General features: G+C 40.4%; 1 protein-coding gene across 1 annotated transcript; it reads left to right on the forward strand.

The window, feature by feature from the left end:
- Positions 1 to 128: 128 nt before the first annotated feature.
- On the forward strand, positions 129 to 7,373 carry si:ch211-243g18.2 (uncharacterized protein LOC559906 homolog). The gene is made up of 9 exons (XM_035390132.1): positions 129 to 232; positions 1,520 to 1,911; positions 2,499 to 2,581; positions 2,713 to 2,869; positions 4,041 to 4,205; positions 4,385 to 4,510; positions 5,195 to 5,412; positions 5,849 to 5,871; positions 6,983 to 7,373. The coding sequence occupies exons 2-9, from the start codon at positions 1,528 to 1,530 to the stop codon at positions 7,096 to 7,098; spliced, it is 1,272 nt and encodes a 423-aa protein (XP_035246023.1). The 5' UTR covers positions 129 to 232; positions 1,520 to 1,527; the 3' UTR covers positions 7,099 to 7,373.
- Positions 7,374 to 14,803: the final 7,430 nt, after the last annotated feature.

The following is a 14,803-nucleotide window of genomic DNA, read 5'->3' on the forward strand; positions in this document are numbered from 1 at the left end:
CCTGTGGTGCCGAGGGCAGAGTATCGCGTTGCCTGCTCCTTGTTTCAGTCTCCTGACCCAGCCCCTAGTGGAAGGTTTATAGATTTCTGAGGCCATGCCCACCTGGGGCTGCCCCTCCTCCTCTCACCTGACCAGGCTTACTAGTACTGTATATATTCGGCTGTATTACCAAGGCCAGTACAGAGCTGATCTATTTCCAGGGGCATTCATTGAACACCTGCAAAACCTTCTTGTAAGTTTTTTTCTTCTTTACCTTCATTTCTATTGGCTTTTAAACTTTCAAGTTCATCAATATCAAAGCTCTTATTCTGAATTGTGGATTATTTTCTTCATTAAACTAAAACTTTATTATTTCCCGTTTTTAAATGATAGCTTTGTGGTTTTGACTGCTGGTATTCCTGTTAAAAATGATGATGTGTCTTCAATAAAGTTTAAACTAGTTAATGGTTTAATAAACAGACTAGAAAGTGGATAATTTCCTATGTTTTAGAAATAAGAATATTCAGCTTATCAACATCATCCTTGTGCAAAATAAAGATGTTTTTCCAATGTTTATCAAGTAATAAATATTATGTATATGCTCCCTGACTGGGATTAAATCATATAATCTAAACTATTATTGTTATATCAAGTGTCAAAGCCCAACAAAAACCATTGACTGCTCAACAATGTTTAAGTGGTACTTTTATACTATTTCATTTTGTGTTTAATTTTGTGTAGTGTTATTCAAACTTATTATTATTACTATTTTTAAAAGTCTTGGCATTTTATTCTGAATATTTGAACTTCAAAATAAAATTAACTGGTGCTGTCCTATGGAGCTGTTCACAGATGCTGAAACATGAATTCAAACAGAAAAGTAGAGGCTATTGTCTCAGAGAGTAAAATGAGATGACACCGTCGATGAAGGATGCAGACTCTGTTGGATGGCAGTAGAGGGAGTCATATCAAAGATTTACCATTTTACAGCCCGGAGCTGAAGATTAGTTACAATGGGGCTTAGTTCATATGGCATTCCTGTTCGGCTGGAAATGACAGCTAGGCAGATTAGAGACAGATAACCTCCACAGACACCACAATAATGACATCATGGCCACATACAGTATGTTGTCGAATGAAAGTCTAAGGCACAGTGCTGTATGCAATTTTGAGTTACTGCCTGTATTCAGAATGTACTTGTAAAATATTCGACTGTACTTTTTTTTTCTTTAAGTGTTCTTTTCATGTTATATAAGAAAAAAACATCCTTCCTAGCATTTATAAATGTCTATTCAATGCATTGAAAGATCATAGTTAATCTCTAGATGATTTTATTTCACTGAGTTATGTGTTCGTGTATGTGGGTGGGTGTGTGGGTGGATGTGGTGGTGGGGGGGGAGGTGTGTGAGATCTATTTAATAAGTTGTTTTAAACGAACGTGTACAATGAAGACCCACGCACAGCAGTGTACATCCCTCTGATAAACAATACTGTTGTGCTGCTGAACAATGCATCCGTTTGTTTGCACATTTCCCCGCAGAAGTCGCCATGGCATCCACCCTCTCTGTGCGGAACTACTCAGCAGGCCGGCAGCCCTCCTTCTCCAGCCTGTCCCTCAGAGACAGCGGCCGCAGCCGCTCCAAGGCCTCCGTCTCCCTCTCCGCCAGCCCCCTCTCTCACTCCCTGTCCATGAGCAGCGGCCTCAACGACTCCAGGAGCCTGTCACTCAACGGTCTGGTGGGAGGGATCAACGAGAAGGAAGCCATGCAGGGCCTCAATTCTCGCCTTTCCAACTACCTGGAGAAGGTGCGCTCGCTGGAGAAGTCCAACGCTGACCTGGAGCTGAAGATCAAGCAGTTGATGCTGGAACGGGCACCCAAGGGACATGACATAGAGGGCATGTTGGCCCAGGCACATGCCATCGAAAAGGAGGTCAGCGCCTATTACTTACAGTGGTGTGCACTTACAGTATACATACAGGCTACACAAGTAGACAAATGAACATTATCTGTGTTTCCACAGCCAAATTCACATTTGCATGCAGACACATACACAAAGATACACACTGCCACTCTGTTTGGACTCCAGTATAAGTTTAACAGGTAATGACCTCAGATCATTACCTATTAAAGTTATGCAGGAACAGTGTTTCTTTGTGATGTGAAGCCACAGCGAACTATAGCTCTGTTTGTCAGCTCACTGTAGGGCGGGCCCAGGTTAATGATTAGTTGAGTATTTTGAGTAACTCAAGGTAGCTTAATGGACACAGAATGAGACTGTTATATCTGCAAATGCACTGACACTGTGAAACAGACTGCAAGAGACAATTGTCACACTTCCACAACTCCACTTCCCTGCTGATCTTCATATCCTATCTATATGAAACAAAACTGGAGTCTTTTAAACAGTGAATGTTGACCACAGATGTGTTAGAACTTGAGAAACCTGAGTAGATGCAGGTACATTGACATTAAGCTTGTCCACACTCCTGTTGTTGACCCTGTTTCCTTGTTTCTCAGGTGAGGAAGAAGACTCTGGAGAATGCTCGCATCATGCTGGAGATTGACAATGCCAAGCTGGCAGCTGATGACTTCAGAGTGAAGTGAGCGTCAGCCTTTCCTGTAGAATTAGCCCTCTTCATTGACATTAAGATACTCTCTGTATGTAGATGGATGTCTGTGTGCTTGTGTGTGTGTGCACACATGTTCACAGCTAGCCTCCCTGTACTTGTAGATGGGAGGCGGAGCTTGAGCTGTGTCAATCAGTGGAGAGGGACTGCCAGGCTCTGAGGAAGGCGAAGGCGGACCACGAGCAGATCATCGCCACGCTGAGCGCCGACCTGGACAGCCTGAAGGAGGAGCTGTACTTCCTGAAGAAGAACCATGAAGAGGTGAGAGCGCCCCCTAAGGGTATTCTCACATCACTGACAAGAAGTGAGAGGAGTGTCGAATTCTTTGTGCTAACCCCACTGCCCCATTATTTTCTCCTTGTCCTAGCAGTAGTGATCACTGACCAAGAAACAATGGTGAGGGGATCATTGTTTTTGAGGAAAACGGCACAATGAAGCAGCTTGGTTTACATCCCCTGAAACACCTTTTGTCATGAGCAAAATGTGGCAATAGTTTCAGGTCTACCAGTGGCGCAGAGTGTAACTGAAGATGCCTCTCTTTTGTGTTTTAGTTTCTTCTGTGAGGGGGAAACAGACTCATGCTCTGGGCTGTTTCTGCCAAGTCTGTGTATTCCAACGTTCATATTTTAGTGTTTGTCAACTCAATGTAGTCAGAGAGTGTTACAGGGCCTCTAGTGGATTACGATAAAATTGCAAAAATGCCAAAGAACAATGTAAATATGAAAATGGAAATCAAATCCTAGAAGGATTGTGAAAAATATCAGCATTATGTCACATCTAACAGGGCTGCTTTAATTTTACTGTTAAATTAAGTGAAGTGGTTTCCATGGAAATTAACAAATTCCAAAGTCTATTTCCATGACAACAAACTTTTCAGTCTCTGTGATGGAGCGGTTGTATTGAACAGCTGCGATGCCTGTCATGCCTGTGATATATGTCAACAATGAGATCAGAGACCTGGTCGTTCTCCCTTTGCTGTGGTTGGTGACCTGTGCCTGTGATCTGGAAGGAGACGGCCGCTTTGTGAATGCACTTCAGATGCTTTTCCTGTTTTTATTTGGTGCACTTGAGCACACATCCATTACAGTAGCGTGGGCTGGTTCAGGGCGTGCAAGAGGTGAGGCCTGGGTGTGGTGCCCACAATGCAGCCAAACATACCGATACAAGAAGATACTTTTAACAGGCCAGATGTAATCTGATGCAACATCAAACCCTGTGGTGATCTGATACTGTTGCTATGGCGGTTACCATGCATCATGCAGTATTTATGTATTCATGGTGAGGGCATTAATAATGAAGCAGTATGTCTCCAGTTCCCTTCCTTCCAGCGCTCTTTTTCCTGGGTCTTCTCACTCTCCCTTTTCTGTCCTTCCCTCTTCATTTTTCTCTCTGCTTACCCCCTTTCACGCTCTCTGGCTCTGTCTCTTTTTAGGAACTGGCTGCACTGAAGGCTCGCGTTGCGAAAGACGATGTGAACGTGGAGGTGGATGCTGCCCAGGGTCCCGACCTAGGGGGCATACTGTCTGAGCTGAGGTCACATTATGAGGGCATCGTCCGGAAGAACAAGGAGGATGCGGAAGTCTGGTACAAGAAGAAGGTCTGTGGGCCCATCAGATCCAAGACTGCCTGGCAGCCATCTTAGTTTAAGGGGACTTTGCCTTGGTTATGTGATCACATCCTGTAGATAGCCCTGCATTGCTGTTGTCACTGTCTCCTGTATGTGTATATGTGTGCGGTTACTAAAGCAATGTCGGTGTTTCCCTATATTTGCTGCAGCTGGACACTGTGCAGTTCGAGGTAAAGGAGAGCAATGAGGCCCTGCGTGGGGCTCAGAATGACCTCGTAGAGAGGCAGCGCTTCCTGCAGACCCTGGAGGTGGAGCTAGACAGCCTGCGCAAACAGGTGAGGCCCCCCTGACATGCCTGCCCTCCCAAATCTGGCCCCCTCTGCCTAATAGAATGAACTTTTCTGTGTTAACAATAAATAACCCTCACTTTCATAAACATGGATAGCTGTCAGGCCAAGCGTAGTTCATTTCTATAGGGGCATTATGAGGGTACAGTGTCTTTTGTTGCGCTTTGTGAATAGAAAGAGATTAATCTCCAGACTGGCTGTACCTAGTCAGGATTAAATAGATGTTGTCAAGGGCATTCTTTTGTAACTGCAGATTACACAGGAAGGCATCTTTCCACACCTCATTGTTTCTGTCTGCACATGCAAGTCCCCACTCACTAATATTAAATAAATGTTAGTTCAAATGAAACCTTTCTTTATATTTACAGTACATTATTTGATGAAGTGCTTTAATAAGCTCAAGGTGTGGAGTGTTTCCCACACGCTAGCCCTTGATTCACCTGGATATTTTAGCAACACTTGTGAAGTACTGCATTTTCAACAGTTTATACCAATTCAATAATTTAAAAAAATGTTTACAGTGTACATGATAATGATTAGGAGACCAAGAGCTTTGTTGATACAGCGTATTCTTAGATAATGAAATTAAATCCACAAAAAGGCATTAAAAATTCCTGCTGTGAGGCGCTTTTGCTGTGAGGTAATTCAAACATGGCGCTTCTCCTCTTCCAGGTGGGCGCACTGGAAGGTAACCTGAGCGAGACGAGTCAAAAGTACGCCCTGGAGATGGAGCGGCTCCAGGCCACTCTGACGCAGCTTGAGGCCGACCTGTCCCAGCTGCGACTGGACATGCAGCGCAATAAGACCGAATACGAACAGCTGCTGCGCGTCAAGCAGAGCCTGGAGATGGAGATCGCCACCTACAGGAGGCTGCTGGAGGGGGAGGAACAGTGAGTGCTGCCGCCCTGCTGGCTAGCGACAAAACATCTGCGAGAGCCTGAGCTTGAGCTGAAAGTGATACTGTAGTTCACTTTCTGGGGTTTTATTATTTCAGGTTTCATGTATGTTCTTGACTGGCCCAGACAGGATTTATTTATAATGATGGGTATTTTAGATACTCGTTGCATGAGTTTCTGATTACCATCTGGCTTTACAATGACTGTTATAGGGGCATTTCTGGATTTGTGGTTACGACAAGAAAATACACCAAGTAATCCTAACGCAGCTTTTACATGCTACAAGCAGCTGCATGCGCTGAATAGACAATATATTTTTTTTAATCTGAGCAGGTGAATTATGAAGCTGCACTATGTATGATACATGTCTTTTTTTTTGATTGACTGGGGGATTACTCATTACCTCTTGTTTTTTTTTTTTCATTTTCAGGATTAAGGAAATCCCTCCCAAAAGTAAGTCCAGTTATCTGTTCTTCAGTATCATAGCTTAACTGAGCTTCCTTTTGATAAAAGGAGTGAAATGTTGCATCACTCACCTGCCTATTACAATGATGAAAATAAGTGTGCAATATGAAACCTTGCCATTGATTGACATGTGAGCACTTGCCTAACGCTGATGGGCAGAGGGTCATGTCATGAAGTCATGAAGTAGTCAGTAGAGGATGGACAAGTGACACTGGACCACAGGGCCACTGCAGAAATGATAGGAGCTTCATTTCCTGGTTTTTTGAGCCTGGACTAGCAGCATAAAACCCTTATATGGAAATCTTGGCCTTTGCCCCGAGCCCTTTTCCTGGCAGCGCCAGCTTATCAGAATGATATCATCAGCACTCAGATGTAGTAAGAGCGAAACTCATGAATGGAAAATATCTCCCTCTTGCTTGTCCCATCAAGTTTAGATTTGTGGCAGAGCCCATTGCTGCTCTGTTTGTCACTGTGACAAGGGGGTGATACTATTTCCTGGGCTGCCACGTGACTTGCAGTGATGACGTCATTAAAGAAATGACACAACTAAAGGGAAAGGCAAACAGGCGTGGTGGGTCACACAGAGGGTGAGTGAGTTGTTTGTTCACACCACAGTGGAGAATGGGAGATGACAAGCGCCTGGCTGACCTTTGACCTCATAGCAAAAGTAGATCGTTGTCCATTCCCTTTCACATGGATGCTAGTAGGTCAGGGCAAGGGTAGCAAACAAACGAGATATTCATGAAAATGGCACATGAAGCGCTCTCACCATACAGAGTAGTCTCTGGAAACCATGCACACAAGTGAGTAGCCCCGTCATCATATTTCTGTGGGGGTTTTACCCGGAGTCTGTCGTTGCTAAGAAATTTCACACTGTGATTTATTGTATTTTCATTCCCAAGTCATTTTTTCACACTATTGACTGTGTGTTGACTGATCAGAAGTCAGAAGTGAAAGAAGAAACTGTGGATGCATTGTGATGACAACAACACAAAAAAAAAATGAATTGCTGAACTCTGCTATGTGGGGAAAGCAACTGAAGTCTTTGTTTTCAATACTTTCCTGACTAGAGTGTCAATAATAAATTTCCTCTCTTTAGAAGAGCCAGATGTGAGGACCAGGAAGATTGTGAAGGTCGTCACCCAGACCATGGTCAATGGCAAAGTGGTGGAGGAGTCCAGTGAGGTTGAGCAGATCGAGGAGAAGAAAAAGTGAGAGAGAAGTTCAGGGGTCCCCTGCCACCCCCCACAAAAAAAAACCTTTCTGTCATGAGGGCACCATTTTAATAATCCCCCAGATGTTCCTCAGGGCAAAGGTTTTCCTCATCTTCCTCATCTACTGAAATGCTTCCAACAATTTGGGACTGTTTTCCTTTTCCACTGTCACCAGCTGTGCTGTACAAAATATGTGTAATATATGTAGGTTCAGGGGAATGTCTTTCCATGTTCCAATCTTTTAAAATATGTAATAAAAATGTTTTTGGTTTCACAGTTAGTTTTTGAGTGTGTCACTAGCCTGGCCATGCAGTCCATGAGAAAACACTGCAGAGTGGATGCAGACCTCGCATACATTAAGGAACCTTCAGAGACATCGAGCATAGGCTGTTTTACAAAGGCAATAGTAATGTTCATCAGGAATTTAAAAAAATATCCAGAAATACTGCTGAAAACAGTGGGGGACAAATGTTTTTAAAGTGAACACATACCTTTTATATACTTAACAGGACACAACATGGATTATTTTATAATGTGTTTGTTGTCAATTTGGAGGACACATGAGCTTTTCTTTTTTTCAAGACAAAGCTTTTTTAATATGTCTATCTTTGCAGTTACATCATAGCAGGTCAACAGGGAGCCTTGCTTGAGAGTCTGAGTTCAAAAAGTAAAAGTCCTCCCCAATATGTTGTTCCAGTCACATAGACTTGCTAATTAGCACAATTCTTCAGGCTAATTAATGTAATCAGCTGGCTGAGTTCATGGGTGGAGGAAACACAGGACTCTTACTTTCTGATCCCTGGGCCCTCATTTATCAATGTTGCTTAGAAAAGTTTCTCAATTCTCTGAAAGAGAATTTAGAATGTTCGTGTGTCCTAGAAAGTGGGGATTCATCAAATGTGCATGCACTTAATTTATGCACACCTGTGTGAAATCTGCCTTGGTAAATCCCACCCGTTCTAAACCAACATGCTTGTGCACAGCAAGTCTCATTTACAAGAACTGCCCTCAATAACCATTTATGGTCATCAACCTTCCCTTTAAAGCGGGAGTGGAAAAAGTCAAAGAAAAAATACATTTCGGACAATGAAAGAGAAGTTTTACCAAGGTGGTAGCAAAACGAACCATACTTCTCAGAACCCTGAAAAGCATTGGCTTGAGTAGTAGGAGAAAATATTGCTTTGGAGCAGCTCAGAGCTGTAGCAAATTCTGCCTCATCAGAGTACAGAACATTTAATAAAGTTAAAAAGAAATGGTTGGATTTGAAAACATTTACAAAAAATATTATCCATAAAACAAAAAAGCCACTTGTGCAACAGCCCCTCGCTGGATGCTAAGGACGACTGAACTGTTCTGCACAATAAATGCATCATGTGTTCAACTTGCCCATTTGGCCATTACATTCAGCAAAGCCAAATGTGAATCACAGATGATCTGCACATTAAGGGTACGCCTTTTCTGTTGACAATGTTGAAGTTGTGTATTGCAGCGTGTGTGCAGTCAATTGCTCCAATGACACTGGGAAATCAACGGCATGGAAATCAACGGCATGGACGTCCCTTTCCAGTCGGGTCTGTTATGCAGCAGTGTATGGAAACTGGATGTATTGTGGGGTCAATGAAATTATATCAAGGACTGCAGGCAATATTCTGCTCTCGGTGGGTTGTGAAATGTCAGACCGATTCGCAATCTCCTGTTCGAATATTTCGATTGCCAAAAATCCCTGGCTGGACAAGACTTGGATGTGCACTGGGATGACATTGATCAGTTTTGCGTTCCTTTCCAATATTGGGGAAAGTTGGTGGCAGAGACCCAACAAAGTAGGCTCTGGAAAATCTACTAATGAGCTAAGCTTTTTCATTCTCAGTAAGAAAATCTTTACCGTTTTTGGAAACACACTCCCTGCGTAATGTAGCATGTGCTAGATCCTCAAGCAATGCAAGATTTGCTATTTTGTTCAGATCTTTCTAGTTGACATAATTATTCAATTAAGCTTAAATAGCTTTATGTTTATGAAGTGAATAGCATTTGTAGGCTCAGCATCTATAACAGAAATAATTGGTTTTTTTTTTCTGTGCTCATTTGATCCAATATACAGTACTGTATCGTTCCTTTCTCCATTTGGTGGATGGTACTTCATTGACAGTTCTTTTCTACCACGTGGTGCTGTGTGCAAGCATGGTCAGAGCTGTGCTTAAATTTAAGCACATTCTCAAGTATATGTGCAAATTGAAAAATTGATCATTGCTTAGAAATGATCACAATTTACGAACAATTTACAATTTTGTTCATATGGAATGTTGAAAAATGAGTGCCCTGGACCTTTGTAGTTCAGCATATCACCTTTTGTAAATGGTTTATTTTTCTGATAGAAGTAGTACAATAATAATTTATGGTTGATACAGAGGGAAACATTACCTATTTATCTGTGTACACAGTTGGCATCTGTCAATCTTCCAATAAATAGAGCCTATTTAAAAAGCTAGTAGCTATACTAGTTTGAAAAATGGCCATTATAAATGGATTTTTTTATTTAACATATACTGCTTGTGGTGTTCTGACCCAAAAAAACTTTAATATGTTCAAATTTCCCCTAGTTTTAAGTTGACTTTAAAGTTCAGGCTACAGAGAATACAGTAAAGTTATACATTTCAAAATACTTCCCCGATTAGGTTTAGGGCAATTATAAAATTACAAAATAAAAGCAATGCTAAAGTCATCCTCTGCTATATTGCTAACTAATATAAAGCCGTAGTCTTCTGGGTTTTACATGCATACAGTTTTGTGGTGATGCAAAATGTCTGAACTAATTTTTCCCACAATGTCCTAAGGAATGATGTAGGCACCTGGAGGGCAGGGCTCTGTATCTTCAGTGGTACTGTATGTGTAGGCAGTACTGTTTGTGCGTGCAGAATGTAATTAACGTGTTTAACCACTGAAGTCAGCTGTGACCATCTTGTCTTCTCACATTCTCTCTCTCTGTTATTGGTCCAATTACTAAATTTAGCGCATCTTGGTTCACTCAGAAATGAACCTGCCTGGTAATTAGGGCATTACCTGCACCAAAAGCTTACCACTGTCATTACATGGATGCATACAAATGTCTAGGCTTGCTTCCATGAACATTTCATCAGCATAGCACTGTTTCTATCCCTGTTCACTGCTATGCTGGAAAGCTTGCACTTCAGATGTTATATTTTTATCTAAGTTTTTGGGCAGACTTAATGTGTGAACAGTATATGTAAAAATAACGATTGTTGATTGCAGACTGATGGGTATCTTAACCATTTTTAATTCAGAATGAATACTCTGCTGAATGGCTGTTATCCCCCTGTAATCCTGCCAATTACAGTTGAACATGACCTGTTCTGCAATGAGTGGAAAATCACGCAAAATGACTTTCTCATGAGTGTACATTTAATTGCAAAAGACAGTGCTGTTAAAACTGCTAAATCAGCGTTTTTACATGTTGCTGTCTGCATTTCTGTCACAAAATTGCAATAGTTATATACACATATTATTTAAACCATTAGTATATTCTTTTATGACAAATATTTAATTGCAAATAACTTTGAACAATACTGCTTGGTGAAAAATACACATTTTACATATCACAATAAAAAACAAAAAAACAAACAAACAAACAAAAAAAAACCATAAACAAAACAGGCATTGTGATTTTATAAAAATATATTCCACAAAAAACAACCGCAGTTATGTTGTTTTTAGCTTTAATTGAACAGACATCACTGTACTGCAATACTGGATTTATAGCAATATAAAAGAGACAGCAAGTTGGAGTATTTGTTTATTTGTCATTGATGTAGAGAGTGACCAGACCTTGGCTTCTTGCTCAACACTCCTCAACCCGTCAGAGATAGCCTTAAGCCACTGACAATTTGCTTTCCTTGGCATAGGGATAAAATCTGACCAATGCCCACTGACTAGCTAACAAACCAAAACACAAGAACGCAATACTGTGACTCCAAACCCATACTTGCTTTGTAATTAAAGGACTTTGTGGAGAAAGCAAACATATTTTCTTGTGAGAGTGAAGGTGACTGGGTATATGACAGTGATTGGGTATTTTCCTTTAGCCACAACAAATACTATTACAACTAATAGTTTCAATCCCATGTTTTCAACATGGTGTAATTATACAAAGTACAAACTTATTTAATCTGTCAGCAAGAGACAGCCTTTTCTTTTCTTTCACATTACGCACTTCAAATGTGTACATTGTTGCAATGAGCAAACAAAAATGCCACGAGAAGCTGGCGGACAGGGGCACACCCAAGAAAAACAAAACAATTATTTATTGCAAGAACTATTACGTTGTCACGATGGCCCCAGTGATTAATGTGAATTTCATCAGTGAGTTATCTGCAACTCAATCATTTTTTCAGACCTGTTTTTCCAGATATTTGCTTCTCCCTGTATAATAGTTTTTTCATTGATGCAATTTACTGTAGCAGTTCCATAAATTGAGGGTATTTTATCTGGTGACTCTTTCTATTGTATTACCCAGTTACATAAATCAGTTCTTGCTTAAGAATTCTGGGTCTATAATTACAGCAGTCCCTTCCCCCATCCAGGACCTTAACTAAGTAACTGGCATGCAAAATGGCTACCTAGTTGTCATTCAAGCAAGCTGGTTGGGAGAGATAGAGTTAATATATATTACCCCTGAGATTCAAGGCACACCCACATGTCAGGTTGATGTAACACAACTGAAATATTTTCTGTTTGAGATAACCAATGGCATGGGAAGTAAAGACTGTAATTACTCTTGATGATTATGAAGACAACCACCTGTAAGTCGAGACTTAACGTCACTGAGTCTCATCTTGTCTCACCCCTGCCAGCATGAATCTTACGTACTTACATCCGTTTATTCTATGAGTTGGGGTTTGGGGGATTACACATGCATTGTGTCTGGAATGGTTCCTACCTGTGAATTTCCTCAGAATATAGTAGTCTAAACCTGTTTATATGCTGAGATTAAGCAATAATTAATCTACTCATCCCATTTCCATTGAAACAAATTAATTCAGCTGAAAACATGTGTAAAGCCCCATGGTTACTTTGAAGTCCTTTTTCGTATCTTTACCCACATTGTGTGTTGCTTTTTTAATTTATAACTGGGCATGCTGAGGCAAATCAGGTACAGCACCTGTATGGTGTTCATCATCTGTTACTCATCATAATTTCAAACGTTTTTTTCCCATTTTGTCTTCTTCAGTGCCTTCTAAAAGTATGGGAACTGTAGAGAGAAAATAGTTATTTTATAGTTTATACTTCTACCATTTTACCGAAACCACTGCTTTGTGCTGAGTCCCCCATTTTAAAAGCAATAAAGCCAAACATTTGGTTGCATTGTCCTTAAAGGATAAGGCCAGCATAATTTTATATTTTTCTTATCAACATATCCTATGAAAAGACCAAAATCTACAATCTTTATGGCAGACCCTCCATCTCTCTTGACATTATCCTACCCCATTTACAGTGGTGCTCAACCAGGAAACCATTCATGCAAATTGCACGATGAAGTCTTTAAATTCAGAAAGACCATTAAGAAGGTGTTTTTCCCACAGAACTGCCACTCACTGGATGTTTGGTTGTCTATCGCACCATTCTTTGTAAACCCTAGAGACTATAGTGCACAAAAATCCTAGATCAGCTGTTCCTGAGATGCTGAAATCACCACGTCTGGCACCAACAATCATACCACGGTCAAAGTACAGTATGTGTGTGCGTGTGTGTGTAAACATGTTATTCGGTTCTGTCTATGCAGACCATCATCTACAGCTCCATTAGTTGCAATATAGACCACAGGTGATCTTCCACAGGGGAGGCTCTGCAATGGGAAACAGGGTTCCATCTTGCCCTCGTAACACGGAATGTGAAACACTGTTGGACCGTAATGTTCTGCTTCCTATCCAATGGCTGAAACCCTTGCTTGAATTAAAGAACATACATGTACGCTATCTCAGTGCTCTCAATGATGTCTTAACAAAGCAATTACATTTCAGCCAACAGTGTATGGTTGTCATCAGGAAAAATACAAAAGTAAAATGTTAAGAGGTAAACATTTCAATAAACGATCCCAAAATCAGAGCCAAGTAATAGTATGCAATGGAAATGCATATTGCAATTCATTGCGCGACAGGTCAAATTTTACTCTTTTTTGACATATTTTATTAACAGATTTTATTTCCAGTCTGGAACCAGTCATATAAAGTAGACTATAACATTCCCATTACTGCAGTGTCCTCCCTACCAATCCTTTGTGTAGGAAGGTTTAATCTGACATCTCATAAAAAGACAGAACGGAGGCGTTATAATAAAAGAGATTATAAGATGAAACCGCATAAACACACACCTCTTCCACATAATGATAACAAACTGGTAACAATTATTTTTGTTGGAATACTCTCAAGTCCTACTGTACATGATGTGCCTAGGGTGAATTTCACAGGAAAAATATCAGTGTGCATATGATCACTCCATGTGCAAGCACACTCGCAGTTGGGATCGGCAGACTGGCATGGTCACAGATTGAGGAAAGGATAATATTTTACAAGAAAGGTGTTCAAATGTAGACAATTTTTCACTTGCCTGTTGAGTGGCAGGGTGGCAGGAGCCCAGAGGAATGCGCTTCGCACGCTCTGGGGAAGGGAGTCAGTGGGAAGGTGGGTGTGAGGGGATGGAGTTCCACAGTGGGCTTCTACCTTTTTAGGACAGAGGGCTTTGGGCTAGTGCAGACAGTCTAGAATCCTGGTCCTGGAGAATTTTGTTTTTACTTTAAAAAACCAATTCTGACCCAAAGAAAACACCTTGTTTTTTGGGCTCACTGAGAGTCTGGCCTGATTCTGGCCACCAATTTGACAGATAGGTAAAAACCAGGCAATTATTTTTATGCTTCTGTCCCACTGCACCAGTTTCACTAAGGACTCATAATCATGCAAACTGAAACCAGGTGCAAAACAAGCATTTACAAACAGGACAATGAAACACATTACCCATGCTTACTAAGAACCACTAAAGGTCAAGAGAATGCAGACATTTGAGCCCTTTAAAAATGAGAACCAGACTACAGGAATGTCTGTGGAATTTTACACACCAATACTAGACCTAACTTTTTATATATCCCAGTAAAACACTTCACAAAGAACAGATTATTTCAAAGGTTGGGACATAATGTTAGTCTAAATGAAGTTGTACAAACATAGCCATATTATAAAGGTTTTGGCCCACAACTGAAAAAAAGTAAAGCAGAATCAACATTAATTGGCTCATTACTACTAATTATAGGAATCAATCCCCTTAAACATTTTTTAATGTTCAATTCAAGAGTTGATTATTATTTTTATCTTTGAATGGATGGTGTTTTATATTCATATTTTTAATATCATATAAAAAGATAACAAAGGACAAATATTTTATCTGCCCATCCAAGCTACCATATTAGCTTTGTGGAAACAGAGCTGACTAACATAACATATTCATCACTTCAGGCCATATTTAAATATAATATTATTATTAAAATATATCAAAGCAAAATATTTTAGCTTAGATATCGAAAACATAAGAATCATTACAACTTAGATAACCATTTAAAGTAATGACAGTAATTTTCACAATTTGTAATTTCCTATATTTCATATTCTGTTTATTCTTACCTTATATGTTCATAAGAGGTATAC

Source organism: Anguilla anguilla, chromosome 14 (assembly GCF_013347855.1).
Source record: "Anguilla anguilla isolate fAngAng1 chromosome 14, fAngAng1.pri, whole genome shotgun sequence".
Taxonomy (NCBI): Eukaryota; Metazoa; Chordata; class Actinopteri; order Anguilliformes; family Anguillidae; genus Anguilla; species Anguilla anguilla.